This window comes from Tupaia chinensis, unplaced genomic scaffold, assembly GCF_000334495.1.
Source record: "Tupaia chinensis unplaced genomic scaffold, TupChi_1.0 Scaffold145208_1, whole genome shotgun sequence".
Classification (NCBI taxonomy): domain Eukaryota; kingdom Metazoa; phylum Chordata; class Mammalia; order Scandentia; family Tupaiidae; genus Tupaia; species Tupaia belangeri.
This window is the reverse complement of record NW_006205068.1, coordinates 1692302-1705933: the sequence shown is the minus strand read 5'-3', so window position 1 is coordinate 1705933 and position 13632 is coordinate 1692302. Positions and strand designations below refer to the sequence as shown.

General features: G+C 51.3%; 1 protein-coding gene across 8 annotated transcripts in view; it reads right to left on the bottom strand.

Moving 5' to 3' along the window:
- Window positions 1–13632, bottom strand: part of MAD1L1 (mitotic arrest deficient 1 like 1) — a 598556-nt gene that overhangs the window by 122947 nt on the left and 461977 nt on the right. For all 8 annotated transcript variants that reach the window (XM_006167865.3, XM_006167866.3, XM_006167868.3 and 5 more), the window contains one exon: window positions 484–674. In XM_006167865.3, the coding sequence (XP_006167927.1) occupies window positions 484–674 (191 nt within the window). The remainder of the gene's footprint in view (window positions 1–483; window positions 675–13632) is intronic.

Sequence of the window (13632 nt, the reverse complement as noted above, 5' to 3'; positions counted from 1 at the left end):
TGGCTTCTCTAGCCAGCTCTGAGAACGCACATGCAGCTGCTCTCTGACAGGCAGGGAGGAGACGGGCTTTTCTCATCTCTCCTGTCTACCCACTGCACACGGACCCCAGCCTCACACCCAACTCCAGCTGGGGCCTAACCACACAATCTGGCAGCTCTGGAGGAGCCCGCTCCGGCCCAGCCCACACATACTTTCACACAATCACTTCAGAGTGCCACGGGCACTGCCAACTCTGAACAAACCAAAGGCACATTGGTGCCTCAAACCCCCGAGGGAAGGAGCCCAAGTAGTGACATGCAGAGGGAAGAAGTGAAGATTGGAGGTCAGAGGGGGCATAGCCTAGCATCTTCCTCCCCCAAGGTCTGGAAACCTCAGGGGCCTGCATTTCTCCATTCCACCTGGCACACCCCTCCTCTGTGAACCAAGGCAGCTCCAGTACCCGAGGACCAATGATATGATCTCCTGCCCTGTGAGGAGGCCCACCTTGAAGAGAAGGCAGTCGGTCTTGTGCTCGGCGTACAGGGAGGTCAGCCGGTACTGGTTCTCTGTGGTGATGTCTATCTGGTAGCCTGTAAGCGTGTAGCAGACCTTGCGGAACTCCTGGATCTTGGTCTGGAAAACCTCCTTCAGCCGTTGGTTCTTCAGCTCAGCGCTTTCCACCTGCTTCCTCAGCTCTGTGAGGGAGAGATGAAGGAGATGGGGTGAGCTTGCCACCAGGCTGCAGACTAGGGCTGGCTCTGGTTCTCAAACCCAGAGCAGGGACAGGACTCAGAGGGCTCCCTAGGTGGCACAGATGCCTGGGGAGGATGTGAGCCAGGGCCACATCAGCAGCCTTGACGTGTGCGCTAGAGAAATCGGAATAAAAATGACAGGCTGATAAAATGGTCTGACCTTCTGGTGGTAATAATAAGAAAGTTAATATTTTAAAAATAGTAACTCTGAAGAAAATAGTAGCTCTGAGAGCCAGATGTTGAAGCCAGATACCTACCTGGCTCTGTGCTCCAAGCTTTGCTCTTGCCAGCTAACCCCCAAGTCCTTGGCAGGAAGTGTGGGTTGGTCATGACTTGGGGGGGAGGGGTGAGCTTCCCTGGACAAGAACGTTCTAGAGGAGGAAGACTTGGAAATCTAGATCCGGACTGAAGGCCTGAGTCTGCTTCTCACCACCATGTAATTCTGATAGTCAGTGCCTAAGCTGTAGCCCGAGTCCTTACCTAGGTCAGACACCTCAGGAGCCAGTAGAGTACGAGCACGTGGCAAGCACTCAGAAAAGCGTGTGTGTGTGTGGGGTGGGAAGGGCAGGAAGCCATCTGGAGATTTCGGATCATATTACTCTAAGGGGTTCCACCTATCACCACCTCTAAGACAACACCACTGGTGACACTGGCTCTCTGCCCAGTGCCATCCAGGCAGGCTCCACAGCTGGGCTGCAGGAAGACCACTGGCCCTGCCCGGGGCCCACCATCCCCCCTTGGTGCTCAGCGGGCCATTCAGGGTAGAGACTCCTGACTCCCACCACTCCCGCCCATCATGGTTTACTGCTGTTCAGGGAGAGACTGCCTGTGTGAAGCTACCAGGAGGATACACAACAATTACCATGAATCTCTCATCCAAGGCGACTTCCAAGTAATTAAACCTCAATTTATCCCCCTGTTAATTATTGAGACTAGTGCTACTTAAACACAAATGGAGCTGTCTTCTGGGCCAAGCACTTCTCAGCAGTCTGATCTGGAGCTGAGACTAGGGTCCTGGACTACCCCAGGCTAGGACAGGAGCCTGGCTGGCAAATGGAGTTATGGAAAAACTCCAGACCCTGGAGTAGATCAGGCTAGATTTGAGTCCTGCTCTATTCAGCAGGCTGTGTGAGCTGGGTCAGCCCCTTCCACTATGATGGGACCAGGGACTCTCCTCCTTGGGCTGAATCAGAGGCTGGTGTGGGTCCCCCATGTCCAGACACAGGCTGGTTAACTCCCTAGCTGAGCCAAGAGGGGCAGCTAAAGTCATCATGACCCCAAGGTCAGGGAGAATCCAAGGCCACACAGTGCCCAGGGGTGTGTCTGAAGACCACGGTTCCATCAGGCCAGGCCTAGTGTGCAGTCCCCAGCGACCATCCTGGAGGGATGTGAGAAGAAAGCTAAAAGTCTGAGCACCTAGTGGCCAGTTCTTAGGGGTGGACGGTGGGAGGCATGAGAATGTGAAGGGTGAGTCAGGGCACTGTGGCCCTACCTGAGGTGCGTGGATAGTCAGGGTTGCTTCCTGGAGAAGGTGAGCAGGAATTGGGAGCTGGCGTTTCAGAAAGAGAGCCAAGTAGAACCCAGGGGAAACCTTACTCAAGAAATGGAGACCCAAAGAGGGTACAGTATCCTATCCTGGCTCTGCCACCTCCAGACCTACGGCTCTGCACTATCCCTTTGCCCCGTTTCCAGAGTCTTCTCTGAAGGAAGAACACGAGCACACAGCTGCCTAAGAGGCTGCCCCGAGAATTAAGCCCATCCTGTGCAGGAGGCAGGCTATCTGCTGAGAGTGAGCACTTGTGGGCATCACGCCACTGACGGTGCCACATGTGAACCCATGTTACACGCACATGTGAACTCACATCACTGCCACATTACTGTTAGTAGAGATGAACATGATTCCCGTCTCACAAAGGAGAAAACTGAGGCTCTAAGAAATGAATCAGCTGGTCGCAGAGATTAAACGTGCAGGTGGGCTGTGACAACCTCCCTGCCTGGTGGGGTTCTGGGGGCTCAGCCCAGGGTGGGGCCCACATTCTGAGTGGGGGGTTCTAACATTGAGCTGGGAACAGTCAGGGGTCCATACAAAACCCAGACGTCAGCAGAAGAGCCGCGTGTGCCCTCCGCCCACCTCTGGGACTAGAGCCATCTGCGAGGCCTGGCCATTTGCCCTGCCCTGGCTGCTCCTCCATTTATCACTGTTCGATGGCCCTGGTGGACACTGTTATCCCACAGTCAAGGGCCCTCCGTCAGGACGCAGGCTCGGGGCCCTTGATTAATCGAGTAATCAGACTATGAAATCAAAAGGTTAATTGGCAGCTCTGACCCCAATATTCTTCCCTGTGTCCCTCAGCCAATCCTCCCTATGATGGAGCCGTCAGCAGAGGAAACCCACGCGCAGAAGGAAAAATTCCCTGACCACACTCCAGAGGCGATATTTCACCCCTGTCAGAGACTGCGCTGCCTTCAATATATCTCAGACGTCCAATGGGGAAAAATTAAATTTCGGTAATAAATGCAGGCTGACCTTGGAGAAGGAAATAGCCCCTTTCCCCACAGATACCAAAGCCACTTTTTGTGCAGTTCATAGACCCCTGGAAGTTGATGGGGCTCATGGCCGCATGAGGCTACAAGCATCTGGTGAGGGTGGCGCTTCTTCTCAAGGCGAGGCCACGCCTGTCATGGCTGGGAGGAGGAGGTCCCCTAGCGCTTGCTTTGGGGACATTCTCTGGTTCCTGCCATGTGCCAGGTCCTTCTGGGCCTATTCTTACACGGTAGGGCTGCTGCCCTTTGATAGGCAAGGATTTTCTCAAGGCCACACACCTCTCAGAGAAAGGAGGAAGCCTGACCCCAATCTGCCAGTCCAGGTTGAGGAGGGCCCAGCTTTCAGGTAAGAGCCATCTTAAAAAGGGGGTTCCAGGAAGGAAATCATGAACAATCAATCACTTGATTTGGGGCCCAGAAAAGTCATTGATTGACCTTCCCCATTATTCTTGCGATTCAATTGCTTACATAAATGTAAATGAATAATTCACACGATGGTTGGATTAAATAAATAAAAGATGGGTTTTCTGCCTTGGAAATGTCATCGCTTTCTTGAATGCAGCCTCTTTCCCAAATGAGATGGGAGCTGGGGCTTCCATGGGCCTGGACATGGGAGCTGTGACAGGCTTCCTCATGGGCCACAGGAGACCCCTGGGTGACCTGCATGCCCCCCAGTCCACTCCCAGACCTAGTAGGCCCTACCTTGGCCATTCTCAGGCCTGATCTGCTGTGATGACATGTGGGCAGTTGGCAGGGGGCCTTTCTGCTGAAAGCCACAGAAGCTCCTGGGCTCCTGGTTACCTCAGACACCCTGGGAGGAGGACCTTGATGGTCCTGTCCTCTGGGGAGTCCCAGTCAAAGGTTCTCAATCTCTTTCCTTCTTTCTCCCCCAAGGACCATCCCCAGGCTACAGTCCAAACCCTAAAGAGGTGCTGAGGTCCCTCAAGCCCCAGCCAGACTTGCCCTCGGCCAGTCTCTTGCCTTTCATGCCCCACTGCTATTTTTGGGGGGTGGGTGGGTGGGTGGGGGGTGAGGTAGGTTTTTACCTTAGGGAGCGTATGCTTGCCAGAGAGAAAGAGAGACAGACAGAAACGGTGAGAGGAAAAGTGAGAAATCACCCCATGGGGGCATGGCCATGCCACAATCCCTTTTACTCCACTGTTCTCCTGGGATCTTGGGCATGGAGGCATATGTACCCAGTGTGACACTGGGTCCAGGACTTGAACTGCGGTCGTCGCTATGTGAGAGCCCAGCGTTGTAACTGCTACACCATCTGCTGGCCTTTCTTGCCCCTTTAGTTACAGCTACTCTGAACAGGAGAACTGCCTAAATCTGCTGTCTTCCTTCTGCTCTGGAGCCTCCCCTCTCAGGCCCCTCTTCCCTGTCCTCCTGGACACCTCGGCCTGCTTAGGCAGAGATGTCTGCTCCCTGAGGTCCTGATGCTGCCCTCTGCAGGGACTCAGGGGTACATTCAAGTCCTTGTGAGGGACAGGAGGAAGGAGAGTGGCAGGTGAATAAAAGGACAAGGCGACATTCAGTGGGTTGTCCAGTGCCAGGTAGAGGGTAGGCAGAAGCCACGCAGGCTGCAATGAGATGTTGGAGGGAGGTCACAGGAGCAGGTGCAGCTGAGCAACACCATCCATGCTTTGCCTATATGGGAGTTTGGCCAGGCCCGCTGGCTGCCTCCAGTCACATCTACACCCTGACCTGCCCCCTCTGCCATCCTAGCCCAACATCTAGCTCTCCTAGACAAGGCAGCTGTGGAAAGTTCTGTGGGAAGGACACAGAGCAAAAATAAAATGCACTCTATTATATAAAGGCTATGGCTTTACCCTCGAGAGCAGAGATGTCAGGATAAAGGAGCATTTATGGACACCAGTCTCGAGAGATGCAGTTCACAGCCAGAAATGTGGAGGATGGTTTCACACAGAGAGGCAAGTAGACTGTGAGAGGTGGGCAGGCCAGCAGGAAGGCACGGGGGGAAAGACCAGCCCAGAGAGAAGGCGGGCATTGTGGGCCGGGCAGTGTCAGTGGCCTGCTGTCTTGCAGCCAGCAGCACCCAGACAGTGCCCTATCTTACTCATTGCTTGCACCACAGTGACTGCATTTCCTTCTGACTGGCCTGCAGGTGAAAGCAGGAGCTGGGGGCTGCCATGGTGGAGAAGGTCTTTCTACTCTGTGTCCTCACACCCCCTACCAGGCACTAACCACAGCATCTCCGCTTTAGGTCAGAACACAGGACTACTGGCCCATGCTGAGATGGAGATCCTGGGGCCCAGGCCTTTCAGAAGCAGGAGGAAGGAAAAATCCAGTCCTGCTCTTAAACTCCTTTTATTCTGTGGAGTGTTATAAGGTACACACAAACAACACAGGTGGCAGAAATGCTTTTACAGATGCAAGTGGCTCTCAGGAGGGTGGCCCCAGAGGATTGACTGTGTGTTCACTCCCCTCCTTTCTTGGGGGCCAGAGCCAGACCTGACCACTCAGTCCATGATGGCTAGGCTGGATGGAGCCTCAGGGTGCTATTGGGACCTGCCTTGGTCCTGAGGCTGTCTTCCTCCAGCACCACCCCAACTCTGTGGGTTTCAGCGCCACTATCTCCATCCTGAGAGCTCTTAAGAAATGGCCCCAAGCAGTGGGGCTGAACTGCTGGCACCTGCATTTCAGAACAATTATTTTGTTATTTTTTTAAAAATTTGCCAATAGGTGTACGTGCTTGCCATAAAGCCAGAGAGATGGCGGTGGTGAGTGTGTGTGTGTGTGTGTGTGTGTGTGTGTGTGTGTTCATGTTTATGAGAGAGAGAGAGATAAAGCATCTCCCAAGGGGCACGCCACAATCCCTTCTCCTCCATCTCTCCCTCCTCCCAGGATGTTGGGCGTGTATGCACATGTGCCTGGTTCATTTTTCGAACCACAAGGTATGGGACTCAAAATACACGGTCAATCATGTGAGATCAGACTGGCTTAACCATCACACTACTGGCTGGCCCCAGGACAATTTAAATAAGCACTTAAGTGCCTACCCGTTCTGCAAGCCCCTGCCTAATGGCTGTAGGTACTGCGAGGCTCTGCTACCTGTGAGGCAGCTGGTATGGGGAGAGGCCAAGCTTCACAGGAGGAAGTGACCCAAGCTGTGCTGCTTCTGTGGGGCCTAAGCCTCCTCACTGTGGTCACCCAGCTCCGAGCAGCCTCTGTTTGGGCTGGCCTTGGCACTGGGTCCCAGTCCGTCTTTTCACCAGTGTCCAGCCTCCATGATCGCTAGGCTGGATGGAGCCTCAGGGTGCTATTGGGACCTGCCTTGGTCCTGAGGCTGTCTTCCTCCAGCACCACCCCAACTCTGTGGGTTTCAGCGCCACTATCTCCATCCTGAGAGCTCTTAAGAAATGGCCCCAAGCAGTGGGGCTGAACTGCTGGCACCTGCATTTCAGAACAATTATTTTGTTATTTTTTTAAAAATTTGCCAATAGGTGTACGTGCTTGCCATAAAGCCAGAGAGATGGCGGTGGTGAGTGTGTGTGTGTGTGTGTGTGTGTGTGTGTGTGTGTTCATGTTTATGAGAGAGAGAGAGATAAAGCATCTCCCAAGGGGCACGCCACAATCCCTTCTCCTCCATCTCTCCCTCCTCCCAGGATGTTGGGCGTGTATGCACATGTGCCTGGTTCATTTTTCGAACCACAAGGTATGGGACTCAAAATACACGGTCAATCATGTGAGATCAGACTGGCTTAACCATCACACTACTGGCTGGCCCCAGGACAATTTAAATAAGCACTTAAGTGCCTACCCGTTCTGCAAGCCCCTGCCTAATGGCTGTAGGTACTGCGAGGCTCTGCTACCTGTGAGGCAGCTGGTATGGGGAGAGGCCAAGCTTCACAGGAGGAAGTGACCCAAGCTGTGCTGCTTCTGTGGGGCCTAAGCCTCCTCACTGTGGTCACCCAGCTCCGAGCAGCCTCTGTTTGGGCTGGCCTTGGCACTGGGTCCCAGTCCGTCTTTTCACCAGTGTCCAGCCCCAGTCCTGCATGAGGGCCTAAAGAATTCAGAGAGAATTCTAGATTCCTTGGGTGAGATGTGGTTAGCCGTAAAGCCCTGTGAGACTGGCAGATGGTGTAATGGTTACGTCACTGGGCTCCCATGTAGTCAACCACGGTTCAAGCCCCAGATCTGAGGCTTGAAAATGGCACCAGATGCATGTGTGTGTGTGTGCGTGTGTGTGCGCGCATGCACGTGTGCGTGTGTCCAAGATCCTGAGAGAAGAATTGAGGAGAAGGGATTGACATGGGCATCCCCCTGGGGATGATTTCTTGCTTTCTGTCTTTCTCTGTCTCTCCAGTGAGCATATGTGCCCTATAGCAAAAATCTTTCTAAAAAAAGAAGAAAAAAAGAAGTAAAACCCTCTCCAGTGGCCATCAAGACCTCTGTCAAGTGATTGGCCCTGCTACTTCTCCAGTTTCCTCTGGCACTGCCTTTAGGTCATTCCTCGAAAGTGCCATGCTCTGTCCTCACTCCAGGGCCTTTGCACACCATGGGTGTGCTCTTCTTGTTGAGCCAACTCTCAGACACCCAGTTTCACCAGCTTACCCGTTCTGCAAGCCCCTGCCTAATGGCTGTAGGTACTGCGAGGCTCTGCTACCTGTGAGGCAGCTGGTATGGGGAGAGGCCAAGCTTCACAGGAGGAAGTGACCCAAGCTGTGCTGCTTCTGTGGGGCCTAAGCCTCCTCACTGTGGTCACCCAGCTCCGAGCAGCCTCTGTTTGGGCTGGCCTTGGCACTGGGTCCCAGTCCGTCTTTTCACCAGTGTCCAGCCCCAGTCCTGCATGAGGGCCTAAAGAATTCAGAGAGAATTCTAGATTCCTTGGGTGAGATGTGGTTAGCCGTAAAGCCCTGTGAGACTGGCAGATGGTGTAATGGTTACGTCACTGGGCTCCCATGTAGTCAACCACGGTTCAAGCCCCAGATCTGAGGCTTGAAAATGGCACCAGATGCATGTGTGTGTGTGTGCGTGTGTGTGCGCGCATGCACGTGTGCGTGTGTCCAAGATCCTGAGAGAAGAATTGAGGAGAAGGGATTGACATGGGCATCCCCCTGGGGATGATTTCTTGCTTTCTGTCTTTCTCTGTCTCTCCAGTGAGCATATGTGCCCTATAGCAAAAATCTTTCTAAAAAAAGAAGAAAAAAAGAAGTAAAACCCTCTCCAGTGGCCATCAAGACCTCTGTCAAGTGATTGGCCCTGCTACTTCTCCAGTTTCCTCTGGCACTGCCTTTAGGTCATTCCTCGAAAGTGCCATGCTCTGTCCTCACTCCAGGGCCTTTGCACACCATGGGTGTGCTCTTCTTGTTGAGCCAACTCTCAGACACCCAGTTTCACCACCGCTACGGCCTCTTTCCAATATCCTCAGAGAACTCTCAGTCTCCCTTCATTGTACTCATCACACCACAGGGTAACTTTGTAAAACAATGAGCTCTGGGAGGCCAGGCCCAGGCCCCGTGTTACCACTGTTTCCACAATGTGTCCCAAGGGGCCTGAGATACAGAAAGGTTCAGTGAGTGAGTGAGTGAGTGAGTGCTGAATAGACAGAGGTGTGGAATTGCCAGTTCTTAAGGCCCTAAATCACAGCCCCTAGAAGAGCTGTAAAGTCAGTTTCACCCAAAGTAAGCACATGTATGGGGATTGGGGGGGGGCTTCACTTTAGACATGGCAAAATAGAACCCCTATGTCTGTTCTGGCTCCCTCCAGAACTCTACTGACTTGATAGTGAATCAGGAGAGAAGGCACAAACCAGGCGCAGTGAGAGGGAGGAAGGCAGGGCAGATGAGAAGCATGGAAACTCTCTGGAACATAAGAACAGACAGTGGTGGAAACGGACTTAGCAGGCCTGGGGAAGCAGGAACCCGAATGTCTCCAGGGAAGCCAATTCCAACCCAACTATTAATGTGCTGAGTCCCGGAAGGGACTAGGACCCAGGGCAGGTGGAGCTGGTACCAAAAAGGTCTGAGGGTCTGTACAAGAGGTATCCACCTTTTCTTCCTGGTGATCCCCCAGGGGATGGCATGGCTCTTCCAGACAGAAGAGGTTTCATGTTTCATGGACATTGAGTCAGGAAGGCATGGAGCTGAAGAGGGGCAGGACATGCTTAACTGAGAACCTGCCTGAGGGTAGCACCAGGTCCACACCCAGGGGAAGAGGCTAGAGAGCCCTCTGGGGACACCCAGCTGTTGCCCAAGACTCCCCTTCAGTAGCTCGCTTCTTGAAAAGCTGACCTGCATGGTGTTCACTAGAGACACACGCCTGTGACGCAAGGGGGAGGAAGATTGTCGACAGCAGTACAACCCCAAGCCCTGTGGGGTGGGGGTGGGGACTACTGCACAGGAGCCTGGATGGCCTGGTTTCACACCAACCCTCCTGCTCAGTCACGCAAAGGTGTGACATTGGTGAGGAGGGGCAGCTCTCTGCTGAGGATGCAGACCATCTAGGGCTGCTGGCTGAAGGGTGTCTGCCAACCAACTCTGCAGCTAGTGGCAAGTCCTTCCTTAAAAGGGGAATCCGGTCAGCACATATACACCTTAGGATGCCCAATCGGGTGCTACATGCTTCCTCCAAGAGGAACAAACAATAAGGGGTCACCAGACATAGAGCAAAACTTCCATAATGAAAGACAGAAAAGAAACAAACAGAATGCTAACTTGGAGAAAAGAAAGCATTAGAATCAGCAATAGTGACAGCAACAATCAGCCTCAACAGTTCCATCCATGACATAGAATAGAATGCTTTTAGGAGATCAAGAACTACTGAAAACTTAGAGAAGATCATAGACGTAAAATGATTCAACATAAAGATGAAAAAATGAGTATAGTGCCAGCAGGTAGCATGGTGGTTAAGGCACTGGATCCTACATGGCTGGCTTCAGGGTTCAAATCCCAGACCCAGCTGCATGAGAAACACACATCATGCATGCCCAAAATCCCTAGAGGAAGATAGAGGAGAAGAGATTGTGTCATTCTTGGTGGATTATTTCTCACTTCCCTCTCTTTCTCTGCTTCTCTCTGTCTCTCTCTGGAGAGTGCATAGGCCCTATGGCAAAAATCTTAAAAAAAAAAAAAAAAAAAAGATAAAGTAGAAGAAATTTTCAAGACCAGCGGTTAGTGTAATGTTGCTGGACTCCCACAGTCAACCGTGGTTCGAGTCTGGACCTGGTGGCTGAAACTCACGCCAGGCGCGTGTGCGTGCATGCCCAAGATCTCCAGAGGAGAATGGAGAAGGGATTGCAGTGTGGCCATCCCCCCTGGGGGGTGATTTCTCTCTTTCTGTCTATCTCTGTCTTTCTGGTGAGCACACGTGCTCTATAGCAAAAACTTATCCAAAAAAAAAGAAGAAGAAATTTCTAACAAAAGATAAAGCAAGAGAATCTGGAAACCCAATATCCAACTAACTAATTTCATTAAAAAAAAAAAAAGATATAAAACATGGGAAGGAGAAAATTATTAATAAAATCATACAAGAAAACTACCCAGACTAGTATGTGCATTTTCAGGCTGGACAGGTTCATGGGCTGCCCAGCTCAGTGAGCACCCAGGCCCTGCATGCGCACATAGGTGTAAGAAAACTAGAGCTCCACTTCTGAAAAGCCAAATGAGTGACTGTGCAAGTCAGTACAAGGCAGTTGTTCACTTAGAAATGGGGGTGGGGGGCTGGAAGAGACAGGCATGGGAGAATAGAATGCTGTGTTTCATTTTAAGTCAGAGGAAGCACTTGACTTTTTTTTTTTTTTTTTTTTTTTAAGATTTTTGCTATAGGGTGTGTGTACTCTCCAGAAAGACAGAGAGAGACAGAGAGACAGAAAGCAAGAAATCACCCCCCAGGGGGGATGGCCATGCCGCAATCCCTTCTCCTTTCTCCTCTCAGAATCTTGGGCACGCACACATGCACGCCCGGCGTTGATTTAAGCCACCAGGTCCGGGATTCAAACTGTGGTCGACTACATGGGTGTCCAGTGACATAGCCATTATGCTAACTGCTGGTCTTGACTTTTTTATTATGTGTATATTTATAAGGAACAATTCTAAATATAAATGGGGACATTCCACACTTCTGTGGGGACTGGTAAGGAGAGACCAGCAAATAAGCTTTCTTGTGCTGAAGGAGAAAAAAGCCCTACCATCCCTCGCATCTCCTGTCCTACACACATCTTGGGCAGGTCCCACAGTGAGGGGACTGAGAGGAAGAGGAGTAGAGAGCAGCCCAGGGTGCAGCAGCCTCGGGAGCTGGCCAAGGGCCGCAAGTCTGGTGGTCCTGGGACCTGCAGCAGCAGCAATCTGTTTAGGAACTGCAAGTAGCTTTTGAAAATCTCCTTTGGGGACTTGGGACAGAGCCATTTTTCTTTCTGAAGAGTGAATAAAATACACTTAACTGAAGCTGGGATTTTTCAGGCTTTAAAATAACCACAGAAAAGGACAATATTTCACCATTTTAAAAAAGAGCCCTCTACGCTCAGACTGAAGAAGGCAGCTGCTTTTCATCTTGGCACATGCCCAACTTCTCTGATGATGCTACGTTCAGAAAAGAGGATATGAGCTTGGCTCCACCAAACCCTGCTGTGTTTTGGACACATATTCTTATCTCTAGCCTCCATTTTCAAATCTGTACAGTGGGGATAACATCACCTGGCTTACCGGGTCAATAAGACAGTATGGGCAAAATCCTCTTAGCAATACTACTTTGTTACTAACAAAACATTTCATTATAGCATCAACAACTAGTTAGCCCTATGTGGACCTGCAAGGTGGCTAGCACAAAATATGAGTAGTATGCTGGAGCCCAGGTGTGGCAGGAAGGGCCAGGATTGTCTGGACAACGTGAAGGCTTCCAGAGGAGATAAGCAGTGTGATCTGGTTTCAGACGCAATAACACAGGGTAGTCATGGCCCCTGGCTCCTGGCAGAGTTGCTGTAGTGGCTGCTACAACCTCCTACCCCAGCTCTCAGGGAATCACAGATTATTATCCCTGCAGGGCAAAATGAACCTCCTCAGCTGACCTGAGCAGAAAGTCCATCTATATATGTCATGACAAGGTCAGTGGCTATGAAACTGGGATCATCTGGGTTAAAAGGACAGATTCCAAAGTGACAGGCCTTGCTGTGTCTGCTCCACTGTGTCATCCTGGCTGCTATCCTTCTTCACACTAGGAATGCATCTTCAGTGATATCCTGAGCAATGTTGGTCTCCCTCTTCACAGCTGACTGATAGTTTGGCTGGGTATAGAATCTATACCCTTCTGCTTTGAAGGCACTGCTCTTCATTCTCAAGTTTTCAACACTGCTGTTGGGTAAATCCAAAGCTATTCTGATTTTGATCTTTGGTGAGTAGCTGGTTTTCACTCTCTGGAAGTTCAAAGCATGATCTTTTTGTTCTCAATACTACAGGTCCTGGTAGTGGGTCTATTTTATTCTTATTTTGTTGTCTGTCTGTCTGTCTCTCTCATCAGTGGCTTCTCTGGCATTGGCTCGCTGATTGGTCATGTGCAGGGTTGTGCACTGAACTTCCAGCAGGGAAGAAACTCCAAGCACCCAGGGTTGTGTGCACTCACCACAGGGTAGTCTTACTGGGCTGTTTCTTGTGAAATGGCCAGTATCAGTGACTCCAGATCTTTCTCTGGGATTGGTCTGAATGGCCAAAGACAATCTTATAGAATCTGTGGAGATATGAATGCAGACAAGGAGAGAAAAAAAGCCTATGTTTATAAGTGGGGTGAGGTAGAGGTCTCCACACTGAACCCAAGCTGACCTTAGATGAAAGGGCTGAGAGTCCACTCCCCTATCTATGCTTTAGTGACAAGAAGTCAGTCTTAGGTGCTCCTTGAAGTTCCAGGGAAGAGGCCAGCTGGCTAAGTGGTATCCCCAGTAGCAAACGTTCCACGGCCTCTAGCAGGCACTGGGAGATGCTGGGCCAGCTCAGGCCCAAAGCAAAGCCACGCTTCCAGCAGCTGAATTATTCATGTCTCACTAACTTCTAAACTATTTCAGTTTTACATTTTTAAATATTTAATAATTAGGCATCAAATATTTATGCAATTTTATTAGCAACCATAGAAGTGGGTACTGTGGTGACTGTGACTATGAGGTTTGTGTCCTGGTCCCGGTTGGCCATGCGAAGAGAGCAGGAGGAAAAAGACTGAGGGGCAGAGTTGATGCCCCTGAGCAGGACTTTTGAGGGTACAGCCCTCTAGGATACCGCGTATAGGGAGGTGAAACCTCAGGGGCCACCTGCCCGTCCACAACCCAAATTCCAGGGGATTAGCCTGAGGGGCTGACAGGCACGAGATCCATGCCCGTCTGTGCCAGCTGGGGTGATGCCAAGGCCTCCCT